Source organism: Alternaria hordeiaustralica (genome assembly GCF_023758085.1).
Source record: "Alternaria hordeiaustralica strain BMP 2776 chromosome Unknown scaffold_2, whole genome shotgun sequence".
Taxonomy (NCBI): domain Eukaryota; kingdom Fungi; phylum Ascomycota; class Dothideomycetes; order Pleosporales; family Pleosporaceae; genus Alternaria; species Alternaria hordeiaustralica.
In genome coordinates, this window is record NW_026056774.1 from 332,351 (window position 1) to 348,075 (window position 15,725).

The 15,725-nt window shown below is 51.9% G+C and overlaps 5 protein-coding genes across 5 annotated transcripts; 3 read left to right on the forward strand and 2 right to left on the reverse strand.

The window, feature by feature from the left end:
• Positions 1-2,674: 2,674 nt before the first annotated feature.
• On the forward strand, positions 2,675-5,041 carry J4E84_001578 (uncharacterized protein; the record flags this gene model as incomplete). Its single annotated transcript, XM_049384210.1, has 1 exon — positions 2,675-5,041. The coding sequence occupies one exon, from the start codon at positions 2,675-2,677 to the stop codon at positions 5,039-5,041; it is 2,367 nt and encodes a 788-aa protein (XP_049247566.1).
• A 4,675-nt stretch (positions 5,042-9,716) lies between these two features.
• Positions 9,717-11,124, forward strand: J4E84_001579 (uncharacterized protein; the record flags this gene model as incomplete). The annotated part of the gene is made up of 2 exons (XM_049384211.1): positions 9,717-10,801; positions 10,854-11,124. The coding sequence occupies 2 exons, from the start codon at positions 9,717-9,719 to the stop codon at positions 11,122-11,124; spliced, it is 1,356 nt and encodes a 451-aa protein (XP_049247567.1).
• A 111-nt stretch (positions 11,125-11,235) lies between these two features.
• On the reverse strand, positions 11,236-11,562 carry J4E84_001580 (uncharacterized protein; the record flags this gene model as incomplete). Its single annotated transcript, XM_049384212.1, is given in 2 exon segments — positions 11,236-11,399; positions 11,415-11,562. The coding sequence occupies 2 exon segments, from the start codon at positions 11,560-11,562 to the stop codon at positions 11,236-11,238; spliced, it is 312 nt and encodes a 103-aa protein (XP_049247568.1).
• Positions 11,563-12,295: 733 nt separating this feature from the next.
• On the reverse strand, positions 12,296-13,085 carry J4E84_001581 (uncharacterized protein; the record flags this gene model as incomplete). Its single annotated transcript, XM_049384213.1, has 3 exons — positions 12,296-12,475; positions 12,528-12,680; positions 12,732-13,085. The coding sequence occupies 3 exons, from the start codon at positions 13,083-13,085 to the stop codon at positions 12,296-12,298; spliced, it is 687 nt and encodes a 228-aa protein (XP_049247569.1).
• A 1,536-nt stretch (positions 13,086-14,621) lies between these two features.
• J4E84_001582 (uncharacterized protein) lies at positions 14,622-15,329 on the forward strand (the record flags this gene model as incomplete). The annotated part of the gene is made up of 1 exon (XM_049384214.1): positions 14,622-15,329. The coding sequence occupies one exon, from the start codon at positions 14,622-14,624 to the stop codon at positions 15,327-15,329; it is 708 nt and encodes a 235-aa protein (XP_049247570.1).
• Positions 15,330-15,725: the final 396 nt, after the last annotated feature.

Genomic DNA, 15,725 nt, shown 5'->3' on the forward strand with positions numbered 1-15,725 from the left:
TTTTTGACGTGGTGAAGGTCCGTGCGTGACGCGCCTTCCTTGCCAACTCTCACTGTCGCCTCATTCACCGCAACATCGCATCATCTCGACTGCCATGGCATGCATCTAAATCGACAAGCCGGAAAGTTTCAGATAGCTGCCGCTGGCACGGTGCATAGGTTGTGCATGCGCTGCGCTACACCGAACGTTGGTGTGCGACAAACATGCTTCTTCGTAGGATCGCCCGGTGGCTGGCATGACCGGCCACCCTGGTTTTTGGCAACGGTCAATATCAGCCCCCCAATATTAATACATATGATCAGAGGGCTGGTTCTTCGGAGTAGTTCTTTCAACGCTCTGTGTCTCTGTCAATCCGCACTCTTTTTATCCCTTTCGTCGGATCTTCTTGAGATCTGTGTCTGGCCAATAGCAGCACGTCGTTCCTTGCGCAATCACAGTCCCACATTCGTTCATCATGGGAATAATTTCAACAGTAATGGTGCTGAGTGCGCTTTCGGTGGGTGTAATTGGTGATGTAGTGTCAAAGCCCTACGAGATGAATAGTAGTAAGTACAGGGAGCGGTTGTTCGGGTGTTTGCGATTTACTAACCTTGATAGCTACCACCGTTGGAGCACTACGACCGCACGTACATGCCACTGGACTACCAGTACCGCCATACAGTTTGTCAACATTAATACCAGAGCCCAGCTCAGTCGTCGTCGTCTCATACCCGATTCCATCACCATCAAATACAACCCTTGCCGCCGCTCCTCCCTCGTTATCAACTACGTACGCGGTGTCCAGTCCCTCATCAGAAGCAACACAAGTGGCACTCCCAATATCAAGTTCGTTCAATGTCACTACTCAGAACTCAACATACATATACACATCGTTATCGGGCTCAGCAACCGTCGTCTCCCCGGCTTCGGTTCCTACTCCAGGCTATGTGCCTATAGTAGTTGAAGTTGTCTGTGAGACAGTATACTACTCAGCATCGCCAAGCTCTTCAGTTGCTTCGACTGTGGTAACCCCCAGCGCTACTCCCGCGTCAGGTTTTGCCAGCATCCATCCTGGTCTGGCAATAGCTGTAGTTGGTCAAGCTGATGAGCCGGCTGCTTCTGCTTCCATCAACCTCCCGCTCTTGTCGTCGATCTTAATACCCGATGTCAACCACCAAACTATCTTCACTACGACTACCACCACGACTACCACCGTCATTCTGACACTACCCACTCCGCTACTTCCGACCTCTTCAAACGCCGAACCTACTGCGTCGGCGATAACGACAACGACTGTGGTTACACTCACGTCTGCTTCCGCATCGGCATCAGCAGATCTGCCCATTTCGACATCAACAAGCGACTCGGAAGAAACATCATCGCCAACCGACTCCGCATCGACCATCCTCTCCACCGTCACCGTCACATCCTCAACACCATCACTACCCTCCAACACCAACACCGCCTTCCCCACCGCCCCACCCTTCTCCTACAACCCCTCCGCCTCCCGTGGCTCCGCCTCCCCCATCTCGCGACCCACCCCCGAACCTTCCAGCGCCCTCGTCGCCGGCTCGACGCTCAGCACCGCGACCACGCCTAGCTCAACCTCAACACGCATCTCGCAATACACCGGTGAACCACCTGCACCCCCGGCTGCCACCGGAGGTGCGAGTGGTATGCTGAATGACAGGAGTAAGGAAAGGGTTTGGTGGGTGGCTTTCTTTGTGCCTTTGTTGCTTTTGGCGTAAAGTGTGACGAATGTGAGAGAAGTGTAAGGAAGAGAGGACGGTTACGATTCTTATGTGTTTATTATGATGAAATTATTTAATGTTTGTATGAGTAATTAAGGGAGATCTGAGATGGGATGGCATTGGAAAGAGGAGGATATACCAGGTTTTGTGGCGCATCTATGGCGTTTATACTAGAGTCAGGGTCTTGGGTTTGATGTCAGACGGGCAATTGTCTATGGGGTATGCTACAATGAGTTCTGATGGGCTTTAGATGTTGAAAGAGTATTATATAATGTCAAATGAAGATTTCATTCAAGCAAACTTGCCATGGAACGCGTTCAAGACCAGCGACGTCATCGAATTTACAATTAGCTGCAACAGCGCTGCAAAGCCTACGGATCTAGTCCCTAGTTTCCGGAGGAACAAGATCACTACATCAAACTATGTCCAAAAAGTTCAACGACTGAGATGATCCGGGGTTGAAGTGCGGAGAGCGTTGTTCGTTGGAGATCAGAGCGGGGGGGGAAGCGCCTTGGCTAGCGCAAGCTACCATTTCTTCCGTCAATCAAACCTCATGTCCGACACACTCGACATAGCTTTCTGCGCTTCGCTTCCACGCGTCAAGTCGAACATGCACGCGTCTATAACAAGAATGCGATTCTAGCAAGCCTTTTGATCTGCACCGAATGTGCGCTCGAAGAATTAGCACGCGTCGCATGCAGCCCAACAACCGGCGGCATCATTTCGGTTGGGAAGTATGACATAGATCGTCACCCATCGAGCCGGTACCTCAATATACAATGAGCGTCTCGGGTGGAGATTGTCCGCAGTACCTCCAGAAGTCTGCATGCACCCCATCCAACGGTCCGTAGACCCTAGAGAGCATCTATAAGACTTGCGGTACATTGTCTAGAACCCAGTATCCGGGCGAGACTACACTCACACGGTGTACACTCCATTCCAACATGCGGCAATTCTTCTCCGGCTCAGCCTCCCTGCTTGCTGTGTGTGCTCTGCTCCTTCCTAGCAGCGCGTACGACTTGGTTCGCAGACAGCAAGCAGCGAATGCGACCTATAAGGATGCTTCCGCACCGGTCGAGGCCAGAGTGGCGGATCTTCTCTCCCGGATGACTATCGAGGAAAAGACAGCTCAGCTCATCCAGGGAGATATCTCGAATTGGATCAACACCACCACCAATGCTGTCAACGAGACAGGTCTCGAATGGAATTTCCGCGTCCGCGCGGGTCAGTTTTACGTCGGCTATCCGATACCTGCGGAATGGATCAGCACTGGCGTCAAGATTGGCCAGGACTATCTTCTGCACAACACGACATTGGGCATTCCAGCAATGGTTCAGACGGAAGCTATACATGGCTTGCTCGTCGGTAATGCGACCATCTACAACAGCCCAATCGGGCAAGCATGCTCGTGGGATCCGCAGCTGATACACGACATGGCTGTGGCGATTGCAAAGGAATCGGCTCCTCTCGGTATCAATCAACTGTTCGCTCCGCTCGCGGATCTGGCGCGTGAGCTGCGTTTTGGAAGAGTAGAGGAGACATACGGCGAAGATGGTTTCCTGGCCGGCGAAATGGCATACGAATACGTCAAGGGAGTGCAAAGTCTTAATGTTAGCGCCACAGTCAAACACTTTGCAGGATTCAGTAATCCAGAGCAAGGTCTCAATACCGGGCCAGTTCATGGAGGCGAACGAGAGCTGCGAACCACCTGGCTGCCACCTTTCCATCGTGCCATCATGGACGCTGGTGCCTGGAACATCATGGGTGCTTATCATTCTTACGACGGAATACCTTCAATCGCCGATGGGCATATGCAAGAGACAATTCTCCGCGAGGAATGGGGTTACAAGTACTGGCTCACTTCGGATGCGGGCGCTACAGACAGGCTGTGCTGCAACTTCAAGCTGTGCCAATGCAAAACAGAAGGCACGCCAATCGATAGCGAAGCGGTAACACTCATGGCTCTACCAAACGGCAACGACGTGGAGATGGGTGGAGGCTCATACAACTACGCAAACATCCCGCGCCTGGTCGAAGAAGGCAAGCTAGACATCGAGATTGTCGACCGAGCCGTGAGCCGCCAGCTCCGAGCGAAGTTCGAAATGGGTCTCTTCGAGAACCCATACAAAGGCCTCTCCACGAACGCGACTGAGTCCATCATCCACCCCGAAGAGCATGTGCAGCTTGCAAGGACACTTGAGGCTGACTCCATCGTCTTGCTCGAGAACAAGAACAGCACCTTGCCTCTCTCCAAGTCTGCGAACATTGCTGTCATTGGCCCCATGGCAAACATTACTAACCTTGGTGACTACGTGGTCTACCGCTCTCAGTACAACCCCACCAACGTTACTCCGTTGCAAGGTATTCAGAGTGCATCCAGCGGTACTATTACGTACGCTCAGGGCTGCGAGCGCTGGTCAAACGATCAGTCCGGCTTCCCAGATGCCGTCGCTGCGGCCGAGGCTGCAGATGTCGCAGTAGTCGTCGTCGGTACATGGTCACGCGATCAGCAAGAGCTCTGGCAAGGACTGAATGCTACCACCGGTGAACACGTAGACGTCGCATCACTCAACCTCGTCGGCGCCATGGGCGAGCTCGTCCAAGCCATCATCGAGACCGGCAAACCCACCATTGTCGTATACTCCTCCGGCAAGCCCGTCACCGAACCCTGGATCTCCGACAACGCAGCCGCGCTCCTCCAACAATTCTACCCCGGTGAGCAAGGCGGCAACGGACTAGCCGACGTCCTCTTCGGCGACGTCACGCCCTCCGGAAAACTCTCGGTCTCCTTCCCTTACGACGTCGGTACCCTGCCAATCTACTACGACTACCTCAACTCCGGTCGCGCCACCGACGCCGGAGCCATCCTTCCAAACGGCACCCTCCAATTCGGCCACCAATACGTCCTCAACAGCCCCCAGGCACTATACGAATTCGGCTACGGCCTCTCCTACGCAAACTTCACTTACTCCAACGTCACACTCTCAAAGACCGAAGTAAGCCCAAGCGACACCATCACCGCGACCGTAACCGTGACGAACGAATCAGAGGTGGATGGCAAGGAAGTAGTGCAGGTCTATGTTCAAGATGTCTTTGCTAGTGTCGTAGTGCCCAACAAGGAGCTCAAGGGCTTCAAGAAGGTTATGGTCAAGGCGGGTGAGACGGTGGATGTCAGTATTGAGCTGGACGTGGCTAAGTGGGGGCTGTGGGATAGGAAGATGCAGTATGTGGTTGAGAAGGGGGATTTTGTTGTGCATGTTGGGGCTAGTTCGATGGATTTGAGGGGGAATGCGACGGTTACTGTTGTTTGAGATTGCATAAGTCATCATCTGTTTGGTCTTGCATCAGAAATAGTAGATGAATCGGCTGATACGAAGACGATTGATGGTGATGCTGTGGTGGTTCGGGTCGAGAAACGGCAGCTTGATTTGGTTGTATCATCACGTGACACCGCGTCACGCGCTAACCTTGGAAGGCACGATGAAGCCACGCTAAGCGTGGTCCGTGCTTTAGCAAACACACGCTTACTCCAGCTCTCCCCTCGTCTCACTCTCGCTCGCTAACATTGCTAGTTGGAGGCCTACATCCTCTACTTTTGTTGTGTTTCTTGGATGGTGGATCGTTCTTTGCATCCCGCGCCACGTTTCAATACCTTTACGCCGCCATAACACTTCTAAGCTTGCGTACGCACAGCTGCGGGTCTTCGTTCTAAGTCATGGTGTTATTCGGCTCCGATGACTTCAACTTTGATGCCAACCCAATCCCGGGTCCCGGTCCATCACGAAAGCAATTGGAACGGAATGAAAACACCAGCGACTTCGACGAGTCCTCTGATGGCGACAATAATCAACTCGATTTGAACACTGATCTCATTGGCGTTAATCGCACGACGAAGGATCTCAATATCGTGAATACTTACAGGCCACGTTGGACATGTAAAGAAGCCTTCCGTGAGTCTTACCAAAACTGGTGAGTGTATTTGCTGGTGATCTATAGCAGAAACGTCTGACTAGCTGTAGGAGAGACGGCATCCTGAAATCCTTCAACCTGAAGCTATCCCAACTTCGCCCTACGTATACCGAGAACAAGACAAAACGACTCATACTCATCGAGGCGCATCACCCAGAAACCAAAGAGCTTCTTGGTTTTATACAGTTTAAACACGATAAGGACGGATACTGCGTTGGAGGCCTTAGGATCGTCAACTTCAAAGCCACTCTCAAGTACCGCAATCTGGGTACTGGTGCGACGACTAAGGCCTATGATGATGGACAAACGGGACAGCATGGAGACGGCATGAAGATCTCCGCTCTTGTTTATCGGCGCAACAACTACAACGTCCGTTATGAGAGCAGTAGTTTCAAGTGGAGATTTCTCTATAAGAAGGGGAGCTTAGCCTGTTCGCTCACCCGCATTAACGAGACGATCTTGAAGCAGATGATGAAGAAGGCGCGGGGTCAGCCGAGGACTCATAACTCGCATCCGTGGGAAGATGTTTGTTTGATAGTTGGCGCTCCAGGACCTACGCGGGATATCTATGGACGTAGGAAACCAGGTGAACGACTCGCGATTACCGATTTCAAGAGGTGGATTACCGTCACGCTCGACATCGACCCACCCCAGAACATCATCCACACCAGTCATGGCGATCTCATCCGCGACCCCAAATATCGAGGACACATGTACCTGCGTGGTCTTCTCTTACCGCGCGGGGGTACTAGGGGGAACAACTACAAATACGGCTATAACTTCGTTGAAGGAAGTACTAGCTCTGACCGCGATGCGCTCACGGGCGGAGGAGAAGAGAGTGAAGGAATATCTGCCATCTGGACAGCTGCGATACGAACAGACCAGTCGACTGACTCAGAACTCGTATCAGACTACACCGAACTGCTTCTGAGTTCCATCAATAAGATGGGCGATGTAATGCTGCATATCGACGATGGAGAGGATGAGCTCATGCCAGGCGATATTGCCAGGCAGGTCTGGGCGAAGATGAAGACGCTCAATACGGATGGGGAAGGTCGGGCAGCCTTCTACTATTCGGCTGCTGAGGGGAAAGACGTGAGTTGAAGATATGTACTGGAATGCTCTCGACTAATTCTTGCATCTTAGCAGGTTCATATCATTGAAAAGAGTTTGCGCCAAAATCCCGTACCGATCGACCCTGAGTTATGGAGGATCTTGCGCAAGTATTTCCTTTGCAGAACGCCGAAAGATGAGCTGCTACACCGATTCAAGTCCGCAGAACTTGTTAAATATTCTAGATGGACCCACAATCACTTCGCGTTACACATGCGGCACATGTTGGAATGTCTGCTGCGGTCTTGTCCAGCAACGCAGGCTATGAATCTCAGCTTCGTGAAAGGCGAGCACTTGAATATCGATGCCGGATTCTTTGCGGGTACGTGGAAGGTTCACAACAAGTGGCTTACTTGGGAGGGAGCACATGATCAAGCCTTCTGCGAAGAAGACCAAAGTTCAGGCGGGGAGCTATTTTCATGCGACCATGCAGTCCTACAACTATGGGATATCATGATCTCTCAGCTCATGGCGAATGGGGAACATCCACAAGTCATTGCTGATGAGCGCTGGCTAAAGAGCATGGCCAGAAGCCGCTTATTGCAGATGCCTCGATCGGTTGAATGTGCCCCCACGGAGAAGAAAGGCGAACTCGTTGTCACGTGGGAATCTATAGACTCACATAGGCACAAGTACAACACGATCAGAGTTGTCTTGCATCGGATTGAACGCGCGCCTGGCCGTATACCGAGGACAGCCGGCGCCTTAATATACCATAGCGGCAAGTATCCTAAGGACAAAGGCTGCCATTGCCAAGCTAACCGCAAACAGATCGGCTTTGCTCGTGTCCCGACATTTCATCGCAAGCTGTTAGCGACGGAGTCACATTTACAGGCCTCAATCCCAGCTTTAGATACGTTCCTTCCGTGTCAAGAGACATTGAGGGGGCCTTCATTGCTCCACTACCGAGACCTGCAAAGCCTCTTGAGAAAGACAATGTTGCTGTACAGATTCTTGGAGCAGATGCTAACAATGTATTACGTAAGTCATTCGGTTCCATCTCCACGATATTCAGAGAGAGTTTAGCTAACACATTCAGCTTCGGTTGAGACTAGTTTAGGCTCTAATGCTGCAGAGCCAGTGCGACCGCAAAGCAACTATCAACCTCCCCATGTCAGCGATGACGACGAAATGGGAGATAACGGCTCTCTCTATCAACCACCAAGTATAAGCTCGCCTCTATCGGTTCCAATGGCTCCGCCATCTCCGCCGGCGCCCCCGAGCCCAAAGCCACCACCGATGCGCAGACAGCCAATACGAGTGGATTTGGTGAAGAAGCCCAGGGAAGATTCGTACGGTCAGTATATTCTGTCTCTGAGGTATTCCGTGTTGCGAACTGACATTCGCAAGTTCTTGGTACGAGAATTGAGCATAAATCGCTTGATTGGGGCGGAAGCTTTCCTGGAAGTCATGACTTCTACCGGACTCGCGATAAACCAGACCAGGAGATATATATTCTGAAGCCGAAGGTCAACACAATAAGACCGCGTCACAAAAGGATGCAGTCTGGACCTAAAGAGCGCGGTAGTGCGAAGAAATCGAGAACCGGCACTGTGACAGAACGAGCGGCCCCATCTGCATACATCGTCCTTTCGAGCCCAGAGCCAGAAGACAATATCGACACGCCCGCTCCCCGCGAAAGCCTTGCTGTGCGCAGTGGGCCAGCGGATATAACCCCACTACCAGAGAGAGGCATAGTGTATCGGTACTGAGCGGGCGATACGATGGCAGCAGCTGAACATTTAGCAAGACCGCTGCCAAACGACCGTACGAGACCTCTTATTGGGCACTCAATCAGCGGCTCTTGCACTAGATCGGCCAATGTACCGTGTCCACGCGAAGCAGACTGGCGACGCCATCCTGCAGGGCCATTGGGCTCCGCTGTCAACCCTAGTCTACCCGTTCTGCATCGACCTTGCATTCGCGTATGAGCTTAGAGTACTCAAAAGCTCCTATTGGACGTTCTGGTCGATGTATTGGTCGTCTCGAGCCTGGTTGTGGTTGACTTGTTCGCCCATGATGCGCTGGCGCCGCTTGTCACTGGCCAGGATGCCCACAGTTTTCTTCAGCTTTCTTAGCCTTGCATGCATGATACGAATCTCATGTAACATGGATGAATATGTACCTTTCAGGAATTTGAGATGTCGTGTAGTTCGCATGGAAGCGATAGGTTCAATGGTGCCGCTCTACAGTGACGCGTGATGCTAGCACATGACGACCCAAGCGCCTCATATTCATGAAACATGCAAAGCTCTACCTCAAGGAATTTACGAATAGTATGACTATAGTGATGGTGTTCCGAGATAGCACAAGCTCGCGGTGGCTGCCAAGCTTGATACAGCTCCACGTGGCGAGTACACGTACATCCTGAATTGACCAGAACATGGTAAATCAGGTATCTATCATCTTGTTTTTCTTCTAACATTACCAGATTGCAACAGCTCAACGTGGTGTCAGTCTGCACTCCAGATTCACTCATCGCGCCGCATAGCTGAATCGGGTTAGCACTTTACGGCCGCCATCTCGCTTAGATGCGGCGACCTTTCCAACGGCCACGATAATCGGAACCGTCGGTGACGACTGCGCAACGCTTCAGACGTCGATATCAGCAGATAGGCAGACGATTAATCACGAGCCATATCCAATTGGAGCCATGGCAGCCGGCGTAGAGGGCATCGGGAAAAGCGACGGAGCTTGCCCGTCGCAAAATCTTGCTCGATGAGGAAACAACCTCCACGAATGCCCCGCGCCTAGTCTACAGCGACCACAACGACATGGCCGCTTTCGGCCCACTTTACTCACTAGCCGCTTGCGATGCGAGTGATAGTAGTAGTGCGTGATGATATAAATACGCAATGCGATGGTCTTGGATGGTCATCGCTGCATCAAACCTCTCCCACTTCTATGCTCTGCGACGATAAACCGTGGTTACTGAACAACATGTCGTCGAGCAAGCCCTCATACCTCGTCGTTGGCGCCGGTGTTTTCGGCATTTCGACTGCTTACCACCTGATCAAGAAGTACCCAGACCGACAAGTTACTGTTGTCGACCAGGATGCTTGGGACGCCGATAACCGCGTAGCAGCTTCGTGGGACTGGAACAAGGTCGTGCGCGCCGACTACGACGATGTCATCTACTGCAGACTCGCGCTTGAGGCTCAGGACGTTTTCAAGGAAGATCCATTATGGCAGCCGTACTTCCACGAGACTGGCATCTTCTGGGTTTGCCGTTCAGATTACGCACAAGAAGTCATCGACAACTACAAGAAGCTTGGACGCGAAGCAGACCTGCAGTCAGTCACTATTGAGGAGGCGAAGAAGTTGTTCGGCGGACTTTTTGAGGATGCGAACTACGACGGCGCAAAGAGTGTACTCGTCAACAAGACGAGTGGATGGGCACAGGCTGGCGACGCGCTAAGAGCAGTCACGAAGTGGTCGATCGCGAAGGGTGTCAAGTACATCACCGAGAAGGTCAAAGACCTAGACTTCGACAACGCCGGCCGCTGCACGGGCGTCAACACCGAGCAAGGCAGCACCATCAAAGCCACCCACACCATCCTCTCAACCGGCGCCTACACCGCCAAGCTCCTCGAGCAAGCCGCCCAAAAAAGCGGCAACCCCAATCTCCGTTCTGGCTCAAGAATTGTCGCTGGTGGTATCACAACCGGCATGACGACTCTAGACGAGAAGTCGTACGAGAAGTTCAAGGACATGCCCGTTGGTGTCCAGGGCTACACCGCCGCATACGGACCCTTCATCGGCAGCTTACCGCCTACCAAGGACCGCGAGCTCAAGTGGTGGGGCGAGAAGATCTTCAAGCATACACATGAAGTACTACCCGGTCGCTTCGTTTCCGCGCCGCCGTCTGGCAAGGATTACAACCAGTGGGATGTGCCTGGCCCGTTGAAGCTGGATATCGATCACGCGAATGATGTGTTTTATGGCAAGAAGGGCGCGAACTGGAAGATGGAGAAGCATCGCATTTGCTGGTAAGTTCTACATTCACTTATCTCCTGCTCGATCAATACTAACATCACCCAGGGACGCATTCACAACATCATCCGACTTCATCATCTCGCCGCACGCCGGCGCCAAGGGTCTCTACGTCGCTACCTGCGGCTCCTTCCACGGCTACAAGTTCTTCCCCGTTCTCGGCAAATACGTCGTGCAGATGCTGGAAGACGAGCTGGAACCAGCACTCAAGGAGAAGTGGGCATGGGATCGTGAGAGGCCGGCGCCTAGCCTCAACCCCGATTGGCCTAGATTCGAGATGACGGATCTGATGGACCAGTGGCCAAAGGCCAAGTTGTAAGATGTATCAAGAGGGTTTTGATGAAGTTAATGAGTGGATGTTGCATACTTGCATGGCGCCTGGGCTGGCGTTTACATTTCTTTTACATAGCGGATGTTGTCAATAACAGTCCTACTTTTCCACCTTACAATCCCATCGCCGTATGCCAGCCTTCTCCTCAAGTTCCACCTCGATCTCATCGACCCACTCATTCATTTCTTCCAGATATGCCGTGATCTTGCTCATACAGCGTTTGAAGTGTCGCTTTTGGTCCTCGTCGAGCGTTCTGAACTTATCTTTACCCCACGTACCCAAGTAAACATACTTCATATCTTTTAGCGGGCTCATCACGTTTTCGGTAAGACAGTCCATTCTTTCGGCTTCGGTGGTAAGGGCAAAGAACGGATCGATGAAGCAGCCATGAAAGTAGAGCTTTTCCAGAGGACCGGGGCCGCACATCTTGGGTGTTTAGAGGAGATTGCGGTGAGGGAATGATGTCTGAGTTGGGGGAAGACAAAAGGGCGCGGATTGGTTTTAACTTGAACAAACACTCGTGCAGCCACCGTATGGCGCTTTCTCGCATTGTTAAAGCGCAAACATTCGGTCATGCAAGGGTACATGAGTTTGGGTATTAGAAGATGCGAGCAAGCACACGCCGTATATACCGCGAGCGAACGTACTAAATTTACCCATCACTGCCTACTTCACAATGTCGTCTTGCATAGGTGGAAATGACCCCAAAACTTTCACAGATAACTTCGCAATCGAGGAGCTATACAAAGCAGTCCTTAGGTTCCAGCGCGTATGCCTCGGTAGAGATGTTAATGGCAGCATGATCGAGACATCCGAACGAGAGAAACAGCCCATTTTAAGCGCGGGCAATAAGACACTTTTCCGAATGACTGCGGCGCATATGCAAAATGTCTTGAATTGGAGTAGAGAGATCGGTTTGGACATGAATATTGAAGAGGCTGGTGATATTGGGAAACAAGGACTACCTGATCTGCCCGGTTGGGTCTTGGGAGAAGAAATTAAGAAAAGCAAGCACGATGACGATTGGTTGCAGTGGAGTAAGTAGTTCCTCATCGTGTAGCATATACATGTTGATTTGATTCATATTTACATCGAAGTGTTGCACCTACAGTAGGTGCCGGCCAATTTTCCTTCCCTCCTCTTCGCGTCCAAGACACTTCTAAGCAGTGAGCTTGCTCTTGATGAAGGTAAGGGCCTGGTTTCCGTAGATGCTGACGTACTGCTGGTGGTGGTTGGCGTCGTTTCCGTTGCAGCAGTACGGGTCCTGGGAGTCGCAGTAGCTCTGGATGATGCTGGTGCTGGCGGGCGAGCAGGAGAATCCTGAAGGGCGTGCGGCGAACTGAGGTAGATGTTAGTAAGAGTAACTGTGGATGAGAGAAGGGTAGACTTACGCCTTGGGCCTTGCAGGTACCGACGTTGTAGGGAAGACCGTTGCGGTTGTGGGGGTCGCCCATGAAGATTGCGGCCTTGACGGCTGCCAGGGCGGTGCCGGTCAATGTGGAACCCGCGCCGCCGCAGACGGCATTGTCCATTATCTGACCTCCCTGTGGGCCGTTAGTACTTGGCTTTCTTGGATTTCATGGCATCATTCGTACCTGAGAGTATCCGATAAGAACGATCTGAGTGTCAGGGCACTTTTGGTTGTAGGCAGTAACAGCCTTGACAACAGCTGCAGTTCCCTGGGAAGCAGAGTTGTCGTAGGAGATGCCTCCGCAGGCAGATCCTCCACCGCATGCTGGGTATACGATGGCTTCAGATCCTGCACCGGGGTAGGCGCTCTTGACGGAGTTTACGAGCCCAGCGGCAGTACCGTAGCCATTGCTTTGAGGCAGTGTGGTCTCACGAGCTCCGAAGATGTAGACCTTAGGGCAACTCTGGCGCTCGACAAGCTCAACGGGGCCGGCGGCGGCGAGACCAGCAAAGAGAGCTGTTGCTGCGGCGAACTTCATGTTGACGTTTGAATGAGTGGGTACTTTGCTTCGGATGGAGATGAAATGTCAAGGAATCGTGATGATCAAGTCTGGGCAACGGGAGAAGTGTTTATAAAGACCAGTTTCACCTGGCCATAGTAGCATTCCTTTAGGCAGAATCAGTCTGCCTCGACTATACACCATGGCGTATCGGTGGGGTACAGAATACTGGTTCGCGTTCTCCTGGTGCACAGATGGTCCTTTCATCCGTCCTCGCAATTTATCTGAGCAAGTCACGCCGTCCTGTGACGAAGATCCGACAGGGATTATTGCCGTAGCTCCACGTCCATTTCATGCAGAACCAAGCCGAGCTCGTCTGGGGTACATATGAATCCCAGTGTCTTTCGGGGGAAAAGCGAGCAAGCGAGCGAGTAGAGAGCTGCGACGTATAGCATCTTCGGCACATCGCGCGGTGGATAGATGGATGGCGTTACGGCCGCGTGGTCAGATGGTGTACCGGCGTGGAGCCGAACCGTTCTGGCTAAAAGGCAGCTTGAGGAAAAGCTTGGGTTGGCACCTTAGGAATCCGGGGTAAAATGCTTGTTTCTCGGAGCCTCAGCGCTAATATGGCGTACCTGAGGTTGGAAGAAGCATAGCCTCCGGATGTGCGTAAAGAGTGCCAATGTTGTGTATAGGGTCAAGAACGTCGATAGTAGCGAGGTGGCACTCACCGCCCCTCCCCAATTCTGCCGGTGCTCTAAGATTACTGAACAGTATTGGGGCCAGACGATACCGTTCTAGTGTGACATGATGGCGAGTTCAATAGCGGTCTGGTTGGACGTAGCGACTCGTGGCTCTCCTTATCATGAAACAAATATAGAGCGGGTCTGTCCGACTGCCGCGTTTGCGTCACTGGCAGACCTATCACTAATCAGTGCACGTGTAGCTCGAAGAGACTCACTTTGCATGCGCATAAACTACTTGTGGAGGACGAGAACGTATGATATGGCTGCACATGAATTTGCGTGAAGATGAAGGTATGTGAGAGACCTCCAGGGCTACCTAGGTAGGTACAATCGTGTCTGCCCAGGTGTGACGTCATCACGACATCCTCACGATTTAGCTCCGTCATCACGCTACGCTAGATACGTCGTAAATCGTTGCGCCCCTGTGCTCAACTACCAACAACGACTCTAAGGTTATGTCCAATGTTCCGGCAACACAATACCGAATGTGCGCTGGTTTCTCTCGTGGCTCAGCGCACGAAAACGCGTTGTTGCTTCAAAAGAACGCACAGTGCTGCAACAGAACCTTGGAGCGCATGATCTACCAACCTCTGCAAGCGAAGAAAGCATATTCAGAAATCGTAACGACGTTCATAAAGTTTCGACGAATTTTTCATCCCTGTCTTCTTTTGGCAGGCCTGTGAGTTGTGTGCAATGGGAGGTTTTAGGAAGAGTGCGGGGCATGTATTCGTGCGGCGCAGTCAAAGTGCAAGGCCTGACCTCACGTTTGCAGCGCATATCATCTCTCGTCCACTTTGAGTCCGTACAGTCGGATAACACGACTTTCAACATGTCATCACAAGACGGCACTATCGAGGACGTCCCGGAACCGACTTACGAAAGCGATGACGCTATTGCTACTGCGTATAGTCCAGCCTGGGCCGACCTGTTCGAGCATTCGAGTGAGGACAACGATCAGAGGAAGTTTGCTGTCGACGCAGAGGCGCGACTTGATATCATGAAGAGCTGGATCAAAGCCTGCAACAAGCTGCACTGCGACCCTCCTTGCGTTCCATCCAAAGCAGACGCAACTACATGGCCTACGTGGCTGATCGATGTTGTGGATGCATGTATAGTTGAGGGCAGCATTGCCGACCGGTATCTTACACTGAGCTACGTATGGGGTGGAGTACAAACACTACAGCTTTCTACGGGCACCATCGAGCAGTTGGGACAGTATGGAAGCCTCAGTAAGCATGAAGCTGGCTTACCAAAGACAATACGTCAAGCTTTGGAAGTTACGCAGCTGCTCGATGAACGATATATATTCATTGATCAGCTTTGTATTATCCAGGATGACCAGCAACACAAGAACACCGAGATCGAGCATATGGCGGAGATATATGCAAATTCGTTTCTGACTCTTGTTGCTCGGGCCGGCGAGACGGCGGACTCTGGGCTGGCTGACGATCTCGATCAGTTGATGCGCAGCAATCCCAATGACCATCCACCTACATATAGAAGCGGTCGAACCACATGGGAGCGTCGAGGATGGTAAGTAAATTACAACACGGCTCATGGTCAAACGGTTCGTACTGATCATTTGCGTGTCTTGACTTAGGACCTTCCAAGAACAAATCTTTGCGGCACGCGTAGTTTATTTCTACAAATCTGTGAGAGAACACGGAGACTTTGCAGAAGAATTTCACGTTTCCTGGAATTGTCACCGAGCTTTTTGGCCAGACACAGATGGTTCACAAACAGGGAAATCTGAAGATGTCAAGGCGCGTAGGCAGAAAGAGTTGTCCACTTTGACTTGGCCAGACTTCAGGCGATACACGGCGCACGTCGGGAGTTATGCTCCACGAGAATTCACCTATGACTCCGATGTAGTTCCAGCATTTTCTGGTATTGTATCAATGTGGACAAAGGTTTTCCCCGGAGGGTTTTTATA